The 19227-nt window shown below is 31.8% G+C and overlaps 1 protein-coding gene across 1 annotated transcript in view; it reads left to right on the forward strand.

Moving 5' to 3' along the window:
* Positions 1-19227, forward strand: part of LOC145311907 (solute carrier family 23 member 2) — an 89744-nt gene that overhangs the window by 28766 nt on the left and 41751 nt on the right. The window contains exons 6-8 of the mRNA XM_080150946.1: positions 5548-5625; positions 5932-5975; positions 6626-6662. Of these exons, the coding sequence (XP_080007072.1) occupies positions 5548-5625; positions 5932-5975; positions 6626-6662 (159 nt within the window). The remainder of the gene's footprint in view (positions 1-5547; positions 5626-5931; positions 5976-6625; positions 6663-19227) is intronic.

Consider the following 19227-nt stretch of genomic DNA (forward strand, 5'->3'; position numbering starts at 1 on the left):
GTTATATACTTCATGAATTTGTGTTTACTTTACTTTACAAAACAAAAACATTTTTTACATCTTTTCTATATTTACAATATGTATAAATGTAAACTTTGGAGGTAAAACGTGTGAAAAGTGGCCTTGACAGATCAATATAATGCAATTTTGGACAATTTGTCGGGGGTGTAACTGATTTAGGGATGAAAGGGGACTGGAAAAAATATTTCAGTTAAAATTATTTGCTTGCCCCTACTTATAAATAAATATGTCATACTGCTCTAAATAAAACAATAACGTGTAGATTCACTGCATCAACCAATATTTATGTTAGAATGCTTTCTTTTTGTCTTATAAAAGGAATTGACTAAACAAACATACTCTTGTTATAGAGTAGCTATGCTACCAAAATTACTTTTACATAAAGTTCTTATTTCAACCAAAAGGCAGGAAAATGTAAATTTATGTTTCAAAATAAACATAAATGTATAAATTGACCCAAGGAAATTAGTCATATTGGAATACAAAAACCAATCCTTACAAGTTGTGCCAATTTTGAAAGGAATTTAGAAAAGGCATAGTGCAGATGAAAAGGTACCTGGTTAGGTTTTTTAAATAGGGGCCCTTGCCTTAAAGTTTTTGGAAAGATTAAATAAATTTACTTTAAAAACTAGAATATGTATTATTTTAGTATTGTGATTTGTATCAATGCTCTATATTTAGCTTTATGCTTCCACTTTCTGAACTTAAATATAACAAAATTCGTGGTGTATCTAATTTATATGAATTTGCATGGTTTGTAGTAAAGCAGGGATCTTAGGGGATAAGACAACGTAGAGTAATTGATTTACATCATCAATCATGATAAACATGATTTTTATTAATAATGGAACGGCTCCATCCCGCAGTGGCTAACCAACCAACCAACCAAATAAACAAAATTACCCATTGTTTAGATTGAAATTATTGGTTGAAAAGTTTGAACGCTGCTAGTTTGGAACTAACTGATGACAATTAAATAAAAGTACCTAATAGTTTTAAGCCTGAAAATAACATGACGTGGTTATAAAGCTCAATTGGATACCACTGTGTCCCTTCCCTCCCTAAGCATAAGGTATAAATCTCTGTTTCTTCATTTATTTGAGTTTGTAATTATAATTTTAGTTTTGTTTATGCATGTCTGAACAGTCTAGCTCACATTTAGAAGAAACAAAAAGATGTTCATTCATTGTTAACGAATATTAGGGAATTTAAAAGATAATACAATTATTAATAAATTGATGCCCAACCCACCCCCACCCCTCTCAATTAAAATACAAAATAACCTTTTCTTTGACAGTTAAAGTTTGGACAAACAAATTGAGATTTAATAAAAATAACCAAATTAACGAGAGAACATTTTCTATAAAACTTTCGAGTGCTTATTTTTAAAGTAGAATGATAATATGTGTTTTTACCATGTTTGTAAAAACATCTACGATTATGTCTAAATGTAAGGAAATAAACTAAATAAAGCTTATATGTATAATTTCAACATAGATAACTTTCAACAAATCTTAACTTAAATGAAACATGATTCTTATCACAATTTTCCTCTTTTAAAATTCTATACTAGATATTATATTAAGAAGTAAGCTTTTTTGGCCTGAAGTGAAGGATTTCCCTAACTGCTGAACCAATTTGGTTCTCCTTTTTAAGTCCAGGGAAGGTTTTTAACTGTTTTTAGGGAGGGTATCTTCACCTTCCCAACAAAAGATGACCTATTGGTTCTAGGGGCGTAACCGCTAGTATACATAAATTATAGTTGGTCTGTTTGTGGGATATAGTAGAAAAAAAGCCAAAAACCATCCTAGGACTGAAACTAAATCATCCCCGGGTCTGAACTGATTCGCTTTTGTGATCTTAACAAACAGAAGTACCTCATTATAATAAAATGATAATTTAAAAAAAGTATTCCAATTATAAATAAGTCAAGTAGTTTGTAATTGAGAACGGATAGTTTTAGTTGGATAGTAGCGCTCTATTGAAAATAAGGAAAAAAAGAAGCTATAATACTTTACGACCTTTTAAGTAAATTTCATTTACAGAAAAAAAGTACATTAAGCAAAAGTTTGACATGAGTGGATAGATTTGTTGGGTGTATAGTATGTTTAAACCTATCTAACTTTACATCACTTCTTATACAGAGCACGCCATGCTAGTGGTCAAAATAAGTTAATACATGGATAGCTAGTTAGAATTATGGCATCTCAAAACCTATCTATCTTTACATTACTTCTTACACAGTGCACGATATGCCAGTAGACAAAATAAGTTAATGAATGGATATATAGCTGGGAGTATGTTTAAACCATGTTTAAACACGCCATGCTAGTGCTCAAAATAAGTCAATGGATGGATATGTACCTGGAAGTATGGTATGTTTAAACCTATCTAACTTTACATCACTTCTTACGCAGTTCACGCTATGCCAGTAGACAAAATAAGTTAATAATTGGATAGATAACTGTAAGTATGTTATTATTAAACCTATCTAACTTATATATCTTCTTACACAGTGCACGCTATGCCCGTGGACAAATAAGTTGATGAATGGATAGATAGTTGAGTGTATGGTATATTTAAACCTAATCTTAACATCACTTCTTATATAGTGAACGCTATACTAGTGGAAAAAGTTTGTTAATGAAATGATAGAAAGCTGTAAGTATGGTATGTTTAAACCTATCTAACCTATCACTTCTTATACAGTGCATGCTATGTTTCTGAGAAAAAAAATTAATTGACAGATAGCTAGGTGTAAAATGTGCTTTTTTTACAAACAAATTTAAATATAAAACTTTCAGAAACGGACTTAATAAAAGTTCCTTAAGCTTAAAATGGATTGAATTATGATTCTAAAATAAAAATTACTTTTGTATTTATTTTGTTTAGAATTCACCTCCAACTTTCTGGCTTATGAACACAGTGTGTGTATAATTACATTTTCCTAATATTAAGGTGAGAGTAAAGAGAGAGGATCATGAGAAAAAAAGGGAAAGAGAAAAAAAAGGCATGTGGTGGTTAATCTCAGTTTTTGTAATGAGTTTGATATGTTGCAATGTCTATACAGCAATTTTTGAGATCTACACATAGTTCAAAATTAGATAAAAAGTTATTACCTTAATCTTATTGCTGTAATTTCACTATGTCTTTATTTTAAATGAGCATTTTTCTAGACACTTTCCTCTGATTTTGTTGAAGTTTTTGCAGTAAAATAATAAAAAAATATGAGAATTTATTGCCATATTGTTGATGTTATTTCGCTTATGTCCCTATCTAAAAAAACATTTCTTGAGATAACTCATATATATTGTTTAGGGTTGTAGTTTAGATAGTCTAAAATATAAATAGATATTTTTTTAGAAATCCATACTATAAAAATAGATATAAAGAAATTGATATTTTGAAGTAGCATATTTTGAGATACTTTTCATAATTCGAGTAAGCATTTACAGAAAGTCTAAATAATCAATTGACATTTTTTAAGATGATTCAAATGAAATATATTTTTATTATGTTTTGCCATGTCTTTATGTCAGTCAGAGAGCATTTTTTGAGATATGTACCTACCATATATTGTGTGGGCTGTATGTAGTTTAGAAAGTCTCAATAAGTAATTGACATTTTTTGAGATGCACCGTATGAAAACAGATGAGAAGTAATTGTCTCTTATTTGTTGATGTTTTGCCATGTCTTTATGTCAAAGAAGCATTTTTTCTGAAATTTTCTGGGCTGTATATATTCAGAAAGTCTCAAAAAGTAAGGGACATTTTTTGAGATGCACCGTATGAAAACAGATGAGAAGTAATTGCCTTAATGTCTGGAAAAAAGGTTAATTGAGTTTCTACAAATGACTCTCTCATGATTCTACTTTTTCTGTATGGTAGCACAGCTACTTTACATTTGGTTTTCTTTTCTTTTGTCTGTACGTCATTTTATGTAGAGTAATTGTAATTGAATATGTTTACAATGCATTAAATAAACAGCAACTTTTGAAATAAGATAAAAATCAACTGTAAAATTGTTAAATAAAAAGTACTATACTCTGTTATTAGATAAAAAAAAGAATATTAAATCCTATGACATATTTTGTAAATAGAATAACCAATTGTTATCATTTCTTTAGCTACTGTAAGCGTGTATGTGTGTGGTTTAGTGGTCTGTATATTCATTACTGTTATTCTAAGCTCTTATGCATATTTTCATACTTGCTGGACTTGTTTTATTGAAATAATCAAATGACCCGTCTTAGGTTTTGTGACAAAGCTAATTTAGAATAACTTGCATTTTAAAATTTGTAGTGCAGCTACTCTATAATTTAATAGGATATGTCTGTTCATTAAGTTGTACAACAATAGGCAAACTAGCAGTGTCCAATCTTTTCCATCAATAATCCTAATCTGTATAAGGGATAATTATATAATTATTTTTATTTTTAAAGAAATAATTTTCATAATTTTTTTATATTTTACTCCAAATTATTTGTGTATTTTTTTATGTGTGTTTTTCTAAAGAAATCATATTTACTTTTACATGCACTAATACATGAGTTAATGTACATGAATATATATCCACGGATTTTTAAGCATGAGATTCTCAAATCAGAACAAAAAATAGTCGGAAACTATCAAAACTTAAGTTTGGAAATGAAATAGCTGAAACCACAACGGAACAGTTATGTAGTAATCTATCGTATAAGTGGTTAGAGTGATCTTAATGAATAGACAAGAATAGATTTTAAGAATAAACCAACAAAAGATTTAAAATAAAAAAATTATCACGTTTTCTCATTTATTGGCTTAAAAACGTTGGGTAAGTTTCGATTAGATTGTTTATTAACGTTTCAGCCACTATTTTTTGCCATTCAAAAAGTGTAATTTGTTAATCATCATTAGGTATGTAAATCAATTTATCGTCCATTATCCTATTCCTTAGGATTACAGATAAAATTGTAATTTTAGGGCCAAAACCAAACTCCGTAGGTCCTCTTTCTGGATATTTATGTATTATGTACATGCACCATAAATATATTATGAGCTTTTACATACAGATTTTTTATATACAGATTAGTTATTCACAATAGTCAGGAGCCTTAAGGGATAAGACAATGGGTGAAATAATGTGTTATAAAATAAATTTAATCATAGTCCCATAACGTTTTCAGCAAATGAATCAAAGTCCTACAAATTTTGGATGCCAGTATATATAATTAAAAGTCCAGTGTCCACTTCCTCCCTCTTATAAGTGCATAAATAAACAAATATGTTTTATGTGTTTTTTTACCTTGATAAAAAATAATAGGTAAATTATAATCGAAAATATTATTATTACTATTAACATTTCCAAATAAAATCTAAAAAGTAGTAAGGCTGTCACATTTGATAGAGTTCTACAGTTAAAGGAAGCTTCAAAGAGGTCCCAGAATGGTTTTAGGCTATATGCCAGGAGCGCAGCAGTATTATATAAGTATTTATATTCAATAACTGCTAGAGAATAAAATTTTATTTTTAATTTTTCTACTTCAAGGGCGGAACCTTTTCCTTCTTGGTGCCTACCTTTGCCATCCTGGCACTTCCAGAGTGGTCTTGTCCCTCAGATTTCCAGGTAAAACATTTCTATTAATTCTCAAATCCTTATATAAAAGCAACAGAAACTGTGTCTGGTTGTCTGTACCAAAGGATCTAAATAACCGCTGAATTTATAAGGTTCTCCTTTACAATATAGCTTCTTATAGGTCCTTGAAAGGTTTTTAACTATTTTGGGTGAGGTTACCACCACCCTCCCATTACATTTATTAAAAATAACACTTTTTTCATATTTCTGTTCTTAAATGGATATTCTTAAATACAGATTAACATTAAACGATTCACATATTTATTCTTAAAATTCAAAGACATAATATTTTTAAAGAATGGAGTTTGGTCAAATACAACAACTTTTACTGAGGATGAAAAGTAAGTTTTTTTTATTGTTTGACAGCTCTTCTACTCTATGACTAGGTAATGTCTGACCACATGTTTGTAAATGATAGCAATGATAATAAATTATAGAAAGTTAGAAACGTTGTATGGAAATTCTTTTTTGTTATATCGAAGTTATAAACAGTATTTATCTTTAAATGTGTATTATAAATTAAATCTTTGGAACTCTTAAGATATAATTTTTCTCCGACCTACCATGTATTTCTTGCGGGGGCCATTATAATGCTGGGTCCAATCACGACGGGACACTACCACTTTGGGACTCTTTTGACCCCTAATTGACCTAACCTAGCATTCTATAAAATTTAATATTAAATTTCAAAACTTTTGTTTATCTAACCGCTTTTATTTTTTTTTTACTACAAAAACACAAAAATTATTTTTAGTTTAGATATTGTTATCCTTTTGTTATGTAACCAAATCTATGTTTATTTATTCATTGGGATTCTATAAGGTTTAGGAAAATACTAAATATTCAATAGTGAAAGACAAAAATAACCAAGAAAGAATTGTAGACAAAACTTTTTTGTGTAATTTTCCATGATTTTCTAAACTTAAAAGTCTGCTAGTTTATCAAATGTGTTGTTATAGTCCAACTAACATTAAATATGTCTTTTTTACAGAGCTGAGATTTGGATGTCTAGAATGAGAGAAATTCAGGTTAGGTTTAGTAGAAGCATAGTTACTCTAAAGCTCTTTAAACACGTTACATATCGTTCGTTATTTCTTCCTTGTTTAGTAGCGGATTTTGTAAATTTTTAAATATATTTATCTTGAGATATATCATTTATAGATTTTTATCCTTTATATTTAAAGTGTTTTTTTTTTATTTATAGGAATTTCATAAAATACTATATATAAAAGAAAATAAGAACAATAAAACGCAATACAGTATTTATTTACAGCTTTTACGATACCCTAGTAGTTTTTACCCCTTTTCGGTCAGATTAGAAATCAACAGTCACTAGATTTCAGATTTAAATCTGTCTCAATATGACTCTTTGTTACCAAAGTTCAGATATGACAAAATTTGACCAAAGTTCAGATTTCAATCTGAAATTTAGTGACATTATGTCAGGTTATTTTCTCATTTTTGGCAATGCAAACAAATCTGACACAATATCACCAAAAGTCATATATGACATTTAGAGACATAGAGTCAGAGTTGGGGAAATTACCTAATCTGACATATTATTGCCAAAAGTCATATATGACATTTAGTGAAATAGAGTCAGAGTTGAGAAAATTACCTAATCTGACACAATATCACTAAAAGTCATATATGACATTTAGTGACATAGAGTCAGAGTTGGGGAAATTACCTAATCTGACACAATATCACTAAAAGTCATATATGACATTTAGTGGCATAGAGTCAGAGTTGGGGAAATTACCTAATCTGACACATTATTGCCAAAAGTCATATATGACATTTAGTGAAATAGAGTCAGAGTTGAGAAAATTACCTAATCTGACACAATATCACTAAAAGTCATATATAACATTTAGTGACATAGAGTCAGAGTTGGGGAAATTACCTAATCTGACACAATATCACTAAAAGTCATATATGACATTTAGTGACATAGAGTCAGAGTTTGGGAAATTACCTAATCTGACACATTGTTATTAGAATTCATATCACAGTGAGATCTTTTGAAAAAAATCGGGACATCCAAAAAATCTAAAATCGACTTTTGTCTATCCTAGGACCTAATAATGACTGTAAGTAGACAGCTAGAAAAGAAATTTTTAAAAAATATTAATTTTTGGCGGGTTTATGCCATTTTCAAAAAAGGTAGTGAAAAATTTCTTTTCAGTTTTGATGATTTTCCAGATTTTTTTACACAATTTTTTCAAAGCAACAAAATACATTATGTTCATGTTATGAAAAAAAAAATTTATTGAGGTACTTTTCAGATACCTGTACCAATGTCTTATTAAAGAAAAAATTTAAAAAAATATTTTTTTGGTGGTGTAAATTGACATTTTGTGAGAAAATTTCACCAAAAATATTAAGATTTTTAACCCCAAAAACGGACAGAAGGCCCCGGGTTTTGCAATAATAATTTCAATATACAACATGTATTGTGTATCAAACAGTTTTCACAACCTGGGGCCTCTTGTCCGTTTTTGAGTAATTGAGCATTTTACATTGCATGGTTTGAACAATTTTGTTCTTGTTAATTTCAAATTTTCCTTCGATAGAGGGGGAAGGAGTCATTTTAGAGCCCAAAGTCATCTTTGCAATATTTTCAAACTTTTTAAGGCGGATCTTTCTTGACTTATGCATCATTTGCCTCTGGCGAACCGTTTCGCCGTTATTTGCCGACGTTGGCGTGATTTTTAACGATTTTGCCGTTCTCGCGGTTTTAATGGACATTTAAGGGATAAAGGAGTCGTTCAATAAAGATTACTTATAAATACTTTTATTTTAGCAATTAAATTTGCTAAATTTCATGTGTTCTAAAAAAATTTGTAGTTCTAACTGGTTTTGGTCCAGCAGAAATTCAAATCTGGGGATTAATTATAATATTGCAAAAACATTATATACGCATCAGAGAGAGAGAGAGAAATATACGTTTGAGAGAGAATATAATTTAAGTAATTATGTTAATATTCTTATACAAACTTTAAATGAAGATAGCTAGACTTAGAATAAAGGTATTAACACAAAATCAAAAGTGTTTTGAAAATTATGTTATTGTTGTTTATATCTGTAAAAAAAAATTTGAAAACATGCCTTATAAGTGTCCTATTTTACTTATACTGGACCTACCTAAAAATGCCAGGACTCAAAATGGGTGCACCTGACGCTATATTCTTGTTTACAAACATTGTTTGCATTGAAGAAACATTTACATAGACGTTGATTTTGTTAAAATATTCCTATCCTAACTAAAGTTATGAAGGTTTATAGATTTTTTAAAAATAGAGTAGCTTCGCTCCTCCAAAACCGCCAGACGTACTTACCAAATGCACATTAGAAGTTAACAGGAGCAAAATTTATGTTATTTTTGAGTTAAAGCAAAAGAAATTACATCATTTCGTCAAATACAAGCTTTTTTATTGATGTTTACTTTTGTCTACCCTTAATGTCCCGTTTTTTGGCAAAAGATCCCACTGTGCATATATGACATTTAGTGACATAGAGTTAGAGTTGGTGAAATTACAATCCTACCCCATACTACTAGTGACATTATGTCAGGTTATTTTCTCATTTTTGGCAATGCAAACAAATCTGACACAATATCACCAAAAGTCATATATGACATTTAGAGACATAGAGTCAGAGTTGGGGAAATTACCTTATCTGACACATTATTGCCAAAAGTCATATATGACATTTAGTGAAATAGAGTCAGAGTTGAGAAAATTACCTAATCTGACACAATATCACTAAAAGTCATATATGACATTTAGTGACATAGAGTCAGAGTTGGGGAAATTACCTAATCTGACACAATATCACTAAAAGTCATATATGACATTTAGTGATATAAAGTCAGAGTTGGGGAAATTACCTAATCTGACCCATTGTTGCCAAAAGTCATATATGACATTTAGTGAAATAGAGTCAGAGTTGAGAAAATTACCTAATCCGACACAATATCATTAAAAGTCATGTATGATATTTAGTGACATAGAGTCAGAGTTGGGGAAATTACCTAATCTGACACATTGTTGCCAAAAGTCAGATATGATATTTAGGGACAGAGAGTCAGAGTTGAGGAAATCGCCTAATCTGACACATTGTTGCCAAAAGTCAGATATGACATTTAGTGATAGAGAGTCAGAGTTGAGGAAATCGCCTAATCTGACACATTTTTACCAGAATTCATATATGACATTTAGTGACATAGAGTCAGAGTTGGGGAAATTACCTAATCTGACACAATATCACTAAAAGTCATATATGACATTTAGTGACATAGAGTCAGAGTTGGGGAAATTACCAAATCTGACACAATATCACCAAAAGTCATATATGATATTTAGTGACATAGAGTCAGAGTTGAGGAAATCGCCTAATCTGACACATTGTTACCAGAATTCATATATGACATTTAGTGACATAGAGTCAGAGTTGGGGCAATTACCATATCTGACACATTGTTACCAAAAGTCATATATGACATTTAGTGAAATAGAGTCAGAGTTGAGCAAATTACCTAATCTGACACAATATCACCAAAAGTCATATATGACATTTAGAGACATAGAGTCAGAGTTGGGGAAATTACCTAATCTGACACAATATCACCAAAAGTCATATATGACATTTAGTGAAATAGAGTCAGAGTTGAGCAAATTACCTAATCTGACACAATATCACCAAAAGTCATGTATGATATTTAGTGACATAGAGTCAGAGTTGGGGCAATTACCATATCTGACACATTGTTACCAAAAGTCATATATGACATTTAGTGAGATAGAGTCAGAGTTGGGGAAATTACCTAATCTGACACATTGGTACCAGAATTCATATATGACATTTAGTGACATAGAGTCAGAGTTGGGGCAATTACCTATTCTGACACATTGTTACCAGAATTCATACTAAAGATGTAAAATTAGTACCTACTGCTGCTCTTTCAGGCGTTAGAGATTGGAGTAAGAGTAGGGGGGAAGCCTTAGCCCTAAATCAGGTATGCATGGGAGGTCCTTGGCATGGTGCACTAGTGATCGAAAAACGCTGTAAGGTCATAGGTTGATTAAAAAGTCATTCTGGACTAGCATTGTGTAGAAGCTCAATAGTGTATTAGTGGCGTTTGTTAGTTCAATGACTAGGAGTCATGTTAGATCCTAGGTTGCATTGAAAAGTCCCTAGGATTTGATGTGGCTTCAGTCATTGCTGATACAGCGTCATGTTCATGCTTTGGTTGCATTAAATGTTGCAATAACACCATGACCAAAAAATCACAAAACCTTAACTCTCCACCTTTAAGTTTGATGTGTAAATGACCCACAGGTTCTAATTAAAGTGTCAAGGAAACTGTTGGGAAGGATGCAACTCGAATCCACGTCATACCAAAGACGGTAGTAATGGTACCTACCTGCATTGTTTGTCACAGGACATAAAAAAAATGCAGAGTAGGGGGAATGCCTTGGCCCAAAACAGGCGCAATTCATTGCCATGCACAGTTAGGATCTCCAGACAAAGATCGTGCAATCAAAGGGTTGGTTGTCTGTAATGTACTATACTACAGGTATGAGGTGAAGGACCAAGAGTCTGGCCTTGAGTTGACAAGTTGACTGTTCAGTCCAGGTGCAACTCACCCACACAACATTAACCCTTACAGATTGGGGGGGGGGGTCATATTGACCCCCACCTCTAGTTTTTTCAATGTCATTTTTTTTGTAGGTAAGATAGAGATTTTGTTAGTTGTGACTTTATGACTTTTTAAGTTTAGTAATTATACGTTGGCAAGAGTTGATCTTATAAGGATATCTGGTCTGTGTCGGTCGTGGCGTCTTGTCAAAGTCGGTTAGGTGGCACCAAATTTAGAAAAAAAATCTAAATAAATCTTCATTTCTACATTATGTCTTTTGTGTATAAGGTAGAAACCTAAAATTTTTTTGGTGAATACTTAGATATCAATGATCTTCTGAGAAAAGTGGTGATATGACCGTTTGACTGCTAACTGACCAACTTTATGACCGATTTTTGTTCGGCTTTTACTACAGACATATATCATGATTATCGTGGCTTCTATTACAGCTAGAGACTATAAATTTGTTTGGTACATCCTTGAGCAACAATAAACAGATAAAAATAATAATTGGCGCCGCCAACCGCCGTTTTACCGCCGTAACCGCCAAAAATAATGGTTCTCGTTATTTGCCGTTTTTCGGCGATGATCAAAAAAAGTAATTTTTTGTTATGAAAAATAAAAGTTCGTCCTAAAATTTGGTCATCCTAGCTGCAAAATTGGACGCTCTACAGCTGTTTTAATATTTAGCGGCTGGCCGCTAAAAAGCGGCTAAGGAGCGGTCTGACCGCTATGACTCTAAAAATACACATGAACCACCAGAAAAAAAATTTATCTGTAACAGGAGCCGAGATAGAGGGGGGGGGGGGGTCAATATGAAATAATTAATTAATTTGATAAACTTTAGCCCTCAAGTTTTTTCTATCTCATTTCTGTGTGTTAAAGATGGAGTGACTTTTTAAATATGGGTATGACACATAACAGAGAGTTTGAATTTTTTGAATATCTCCATCCTGGCAGGCACAGGATGCCAGCAAACCGGGTAGGGTCATCCAGGTAAAGAGCAAAAATATTTTTTGACTTAATCAAAGCATTTTATCTAATCAAAATACTAAATTATCCTCTAGTAGTAAATCATTATTAGAAATATAGGTGTTCAAGTCAATTTCAGGTTCCAGGTATGATCCTGTAGGTCCTGATCCCTTAGGTCTCCAGAAATCTTTTAAAGCCTCCCATGACCCCCAACTTTAGCTAGTAGTAGCTGCCAAGTACAGCTGCAGCTGCTTTGTTTTTGTTTTGAGACTTCTAATATAAAATTTACATAAAGATAAATACTTTTTTTAATGTATTTCTAGCTTCAAAAATAAAAATTACAGCCATTAAAAATTTTTAAGTAAAAAAGAACCTAAAAGCAAACATTATTAGATAAAAGGTTGAAGGAAGCAAAATTTGACTTTGATTCACTTATAGTCAGAAACTTATTATCAAACAAGGGACATGGAAGTAAAAGTGGCTGACTCAGATTATGACGTCAAAAAAAAATTAACCAATAAGAGGCCAATATAAATTTTACCATTGGTCAATTACAGTGTATACTGGCCTTTCATTGGTTAATTTTTTTATGTCTTAATCTGAGTCAGCCACTTTTACTAGCTTTGGGACATGCACAAAAAAATTTTAGCTTCTAGCTCTAATAAGCGCTGAGATAATTGAGGGGGGGGGGCAAATTGATAAGGGTGCGGCTAGGGGCTCAACTGTTAAGGGATAACTGGCAAAAAGAGTTATTTTTGCATCATTTATAGACAGCTTGCTGTAGATAGTAATAAGATAATTTGTAAGAATTATTCCAGTTTTGTTATCTATGAGGCTCCAAAGGCACGGGCGAACAGTGCTGGTATCAATTGTATTAAGAATAATCAATTTACTATTTGCAGAAAATTTTCTATAATACGATGTTATACATGATTTTCAGTATGGCTGTGAACAGTTTTTAATCCAGCGGATTTTAATCGGTTTTGAAGCTATACTGGAAAAGTATTAACACTTTTTAAAGTTATTTGACTTTCTCTGATGCTATGAATGATAGACTGCTGAAATTAATAGATATCTATGACATATGCACATCTAGTCTATACATTGTTTTATCAGTCATTTTCTTTTAAAAATATCAAAACTTTTTTTTATAAATCATGATATTTAAAAACATATTTTCTCATTCATTCATTTGTGTATTATTAAAGTGCAAAGTTATTCTATGTTGACGTTCATCCGTTCAAGTCTGTAAATATAACAGATGAAAGTTTTGAGTAAATTTTACAAGCCTTGGTATGACCAGCGGGTATATTCCCAAAAAGCTGAGTCCAATCTTTCAATTTTCGAGATCTAATTCTTTATACTGCATACACTGTTCTTTAAAGATATACATCTGAACCTAAATTGGTAGATACGTCAATCTAATAACCGTACAGGGATCTAAAGGGAAAAGACATTACCAATGGGGATGGACAAAATTACCCCTTCTGTAGATTGCAATTAGTGGTTGAAACGTTTGAACAGGGAACTTAACCCTTAACGGTCGGGGGAGGGGGGACGTTGAACGCCCCCCCCCTCTAGTATTTTCTATCTCATTTTCTGTGTGTGTGAAAGATAAAGAGCCCAAACTGCCTGACTTTTTAAGTATGGGTATGACACATAACTGAGAGTTAGATTTTTTTGGTTGCACTAAAAACCTGTAAAGGTTGTAAGTTTTAAGTTAAAAATAGTAGTAGAACGCTAAAAATTTATACTAACTTTAAAAAAATATTTAGTGAATATTATCATGCTACTACTATATTTAAGCCTTAAAACTCACACCTTTACAGATTTTTTAGCAAAACCTTACTAATAATCATCATTTCAAATTAATGTTTTTTTGACGTATTTATCAAATCATATTGTGTATAGGTATATTACTTACAGGTAATCCTTATATATTATTGCTTGTTTGGCTTTTAAACCAAATGATACTGTTTCTTCAATTCTTCTGAAATGAGCAACTTTTACTATAAATGTGTGAGGATTAATATTATCTTCCCATTGTTAACTCACATGTCAGACAATATTGTTGTAGAATGCTGAAAAAAGTAAGCATTTTATTATTTAATAGCAGCTATGCCCCCTAGAGGCCTCTAGGGGCACTTAAGAGGGGGAAGTCGAATTTGATAACCCAATTTCTTATTTTAGATTTTAAAAGAAAAAGTAAAAAATTTTGGGGGAGGGGGGAGTTGGAATAATTTTTTCTTGGGCCAATTTTTCTTTAGAGGGTGGTGGTACCCTCCCCCAAAATAGTTATAAACCTTCTTGGGACCTATGAGAAGCTACCCTGTTAAGGAGAACCGATCGGCTCAGCGGTTAGCAAGATCCTTTGGTACAGACAAACACACAGCCTGTTACTTTATTATAAGGACTAGCGGCTATGCCCCTAGAGGCCTCTAGAGACACTTGAGGCGGGAGGAGTTGAATTTTTAAAATTTTTTTTGGAGGTGGGGGCTGACGCTCCTTATTTTTATTTTTAGTTTAAAAAAATAGATTAATTTTTCTGGGGGGGAATTTTTTTTCTATGGGCGATTTCTCTTAGGAGGGTAGTGTTACCCTCCCCCAAAATAGTTAAAACCCTCCCAGGACCTATGAGAAGCTACCCTGTAAAGGAGAGTAAGCGAGATCCTTCGGTACAGACAAACTGATAGACACATCCTTACTTTATTATTTTAAGGATATAGCTAATCAGTAATTTACCTCCAAAATGGCACAATTTATTAAGCATTTTTCTTTTCATGTGTCAGATTGTGAGAAGAGAAAACTAGAGGTAAATTTGTGAGATTAATAGGGGATGGTTAGTTTGATGGCTGGTTTGTGTGTGTGTGTGTGTGCGTGCCCGTGTGTACATGCGTGCGTGTGTGTCCGAGCGTGTGTGTGTGTTTTGTAAGTGCGCGCCGGTCAATACAATGAGTGTCGGGTCGCGTCAGTTATCCAAAGGCAACCATAGGAGAACCACGCAATTGTTATAATTATGTGCAATGTATTTTTAGTTATATATAGAGTTATTTGATAATTAATGAAACATTTCTATCGAGTAAATTCTAACTGTATTTTTAACGGTGCCTCTAAATAATTTTATATTCTATAAGTAATACTTTTAAGGATATCTAAATTATTTAAAGCCGTAACGTTAAAATAAAACTACGCATTATTAAAGCCAAACTCTATTGAAAAGAAAACTGGCAATTCTATATGATTAAGGTAAGAACATTTTTAATCAAAAGTTTATAAAGTTTTATTATTATTGCGGCTTTCTACGGATATTAAAATGAAAAAAAATATATATAGAAAGAATAATTATGTTTATTTTAATATTCATTGAAATCTGTAATACAATGCTATATATTACATAAATCAGTATGGCTTAGAACCGATTCTAATCCTGCGGATATTAATCGGTTTTGAAGCTCTACTGAAAAATGTATAATACATTTTTACAAGTGAAGCTTTTTTATAACTGGAGCTGGTCCGTGCGTTCATAAGTCCATATTGGGGGGGGGGGGTTAAGCAAGGACGTCAAAGCTTCGATTTTATTAATTTTGTCATCTTTGTTTCTCTGTTGTTTATCAGGGATCTAAAGGGATAAGACAATGGCCGATAAATTGATGTACATCTCCTTAGATAATACACAAAACTACGACTTCTGTAAAATGTCCATAGTGGTTGAAACCTTTGGACACTCAAATTAATAAACCAACCAATTAGAATTCAATGAAAGTGCCTAAAGTTGTTAAGCCAACGAATATTAAAACTTCATCTTAAAACTTTGGGGACTAGTGTAATAAACAGCCTAATGTCCCCTCCCTCTCTGGATAATTCTATTGTCATTTTCTTATCTCTACCATTTTAGTATTGGCATAACATTGTTCCATCGCTGTAGATATTTACCAAGGGAGAAGGAACATCGGACATTGTAAATTACAATTATAGGAAAGGAGTGAGGAAAAAGATACCCAAAGTTTTATAACCACGCATATTTTATAAAAGATCTTTTAGGGATTTTTATTAGTTGGTTTCCAACTTGTTTTGCCCAATCTTTAATCAATTCATTAAATAATTTAATTCCACAACAGGGGTAATTTTAATGATCATTGTCTTATCCCTTAAGATCCCTGAATTATCCCTATATATATACAAAGTTTAATAACCATGTTTTCTTGTTTGTTGGCCCAAAAGCTTTAGGTACTTATATTAAAGTTTTATTATCGCAGGTATCTAAAGGGATAAGACAATGGCCGTTAAATTAATATACATCCATATTGATAGTAAACATAATTACCCCTTCTGTAGATTTCAATTAGGGTTGGAAACGTTTGAACACTTAAGAAAATAATGATAGATTATTAATTTTTGATTAGTTGAGTCCTCAAAGTTGTTTGTAAATAGGGAATTTTCATCAATTTATTGTCCATTGTCTTATTCTTTAAGATTCCTTGTAAAAACGAAAATTTAGTTTAAAGTAAAAACAAGAAAAATTAATCCATAAATGCGATGCTATAAAATAAAATATTTACGCTTTCACTCGAAGTACCTTGATGAGCACTGAAACCATTAATTTTGGGTCAGGTTGTCAGGATAGGTTGTATAAGGAGAAGGGGGGTGGCATTTTACTTAAAACGTTTTTTATTTGAGGCATATCTTTGAGCAAATAAAATGAAGTTTTTTACGCATTATTTTTAAAATATTTTTACTCTTACAATTGTATATTTTAAAATCCACGGAAAGCTGTTTAGTGTTTATAATACGATACTATAAATAACTATTTTAGTAACTATTTTAGTGTGGGTACGAATCTAAGCTTTCCCTCTTGATAGGTTATGAGTCATACTGAAAAAAAAACATTATTATATTGTAGAAAACATTGCTTGCGCGATAACTGTTTACAATATGCACAATTACAATTATAAAAATGGGACCCCTTTGTAGATTAAAATAATCGGTGGAAAAGTTTGGACACTGCCTTTTGTAGACACACCATACCCAGGGATATAGGGATCATTGAGCAGTAAATTACATTTTTACCCAAGGAGGGAGAGTACACTGGACTGTATTTACACAGGTATCCAAAGTTTCATTACTATCCTTGCTCTATGGTTAGCTTAAAAACTTTGGGTACTTTTGTCTATTTTTGATTGGTTGGTTCCAAACAAGTAGTGCCCAATCAATAATTTTAATCTACAACAGGGGTAATTTTATTTTCAGTATGGCTTTGAAACCGATTAATATACGCGGAATTAATACCGGTTCAAAGCCATACTGGAAAAATGTTAGACAATTTTATATGAATATTAAAATGAAAAAGGAATTGTGTTTGGTTGGTAGCAGATAAACTTTATTTAAATATGGGTAATTGTTTATCATCATTGGGTATGTACATCAATTTATTGTCCATTGTATTATCGTCTTATCCCTTAACATCCCTGATTTATTACCCTCCCTAAACAAATAAAATATAAGATAGGGTTAAGATTCCCCACATACCTTTATCGAAAGTTAGGTCCCCAAAATTTTATTAAAAAGTTTCTGATTCGTTGGCTTAACAACTTTGGGGACTTTATTAGATTTTGATTGGTTTGTGTAATATTTAGTTGAGTGTCCAAACGTTTCAACCACTAATTGTAATCTACAGAAGGAGTTCTTTTGTAAATCATCATTAGGGATGTACATCAATAAATCGGCCATTGGATATAGTTGAAATTGGGTTGCTGTTTGTTAGGCATAATTATTTCAAACTTTTTTATATTTTTGAGGGAGGGGCCGTTTGACCGTAAATTACATTGGTACCCAAAGTTTTATAACTGCATTATCTTGTTTTATTTCCATGAATTTTAATCTACAGAAGGGGAAACTTTGTCAGGGATCTTAAAGGATAAGACAAACATAATTAATTACCATTTCTGTAAATTAAAATTATTAGTTGAAAGCTTTTAAAAAAACTACCAAATAAAAATTTAATTTAAGTACCCAAAGTTTTTAATCCAACGTTTAAAAACTTGATTTTAAAACTTTGGGTTCTAGTGTAATTCCCCCTTCCTCAACTTTGTTCATTTATTATCATTGCAGTCAATTGACGTATCCCCTATTATCCCTGGATAAAAACAAAGTAATAATTATAAGTTGTGTAGAACTCTACAATTCTCTCAATAAACCTCTTTGTCCATCAGTCCGTCCGTAACTCTATGGAGGGCGATGCAATGTTGTAAACTAACAGACTGCTTAATTTTTTGGGGTATAGTCCCTTTCATGGCAATGCCTCTTAAGGGGTGTTTCGTCGTATTTTAACAGTAGCTTTTCCCCTATTTCTAGCCCATGCGGGGGGCTCTAACCATGCGGGAAAATCAACTAAACCTAAACTAACCTAACCTAAAATAAATTATAAAAACTAATGTGAAAATAAGAAGAAATGCCCCTTAAGAGGCGTTTTCACGAAAGGGACTATACCCAATATTTAGTACTAAAATTTATTTCATATTTTCTTCTTTTTTTATCAGCCGACACAATCCTCTCTATAATAATAAGTTTTGTGCTTTGTTTCTTATGGATGTTGTCTTTCTTGTTAAAGGCGAAGCTTTTCTATAATCAGGGTCGGTCCGTACGTCCGTACGTCAGTCACAGAGAGTTATCTCTTTTCGTTAATTTAAACAGGTTAGAATTGTCCTATTGATTCCAAACTTTGCATGATGATTCCTGTAGTAGTTCGGTTCAATTTTGAAAGCGTAGCAACTCTATAACCAATACCAGAATGTCTGTACGTGCATTTGAAACATGTCGATTTTTAACTTTTTTGACAACAAATTTTGGTATGTTAAAATTATCCGATTCTTCTGATTTTTTGAAAACTGATTCCTGATAGATAGCTTTTATTCGTTAATTTAGGCATGTTAGAATTGTCCTATTGATTTCAAACTTTGCATGGTGATTCCTGTAGTAGT

This window comes from Acartia tonsa, chromosome 2 (assembly GCF_053477335.1).
Source record: "Acartia tonsa isolate MP-2025a chromosome 2, ASM5347733v1, whole genome shotgun sequence".
In the NCBI taxonomy this organism is placed as follows: Eukaryota; Metazoa; Arthropoda; class Copepoda; order Calanoida; family Acartiidae; genus Acartia; species Acartia tonsa.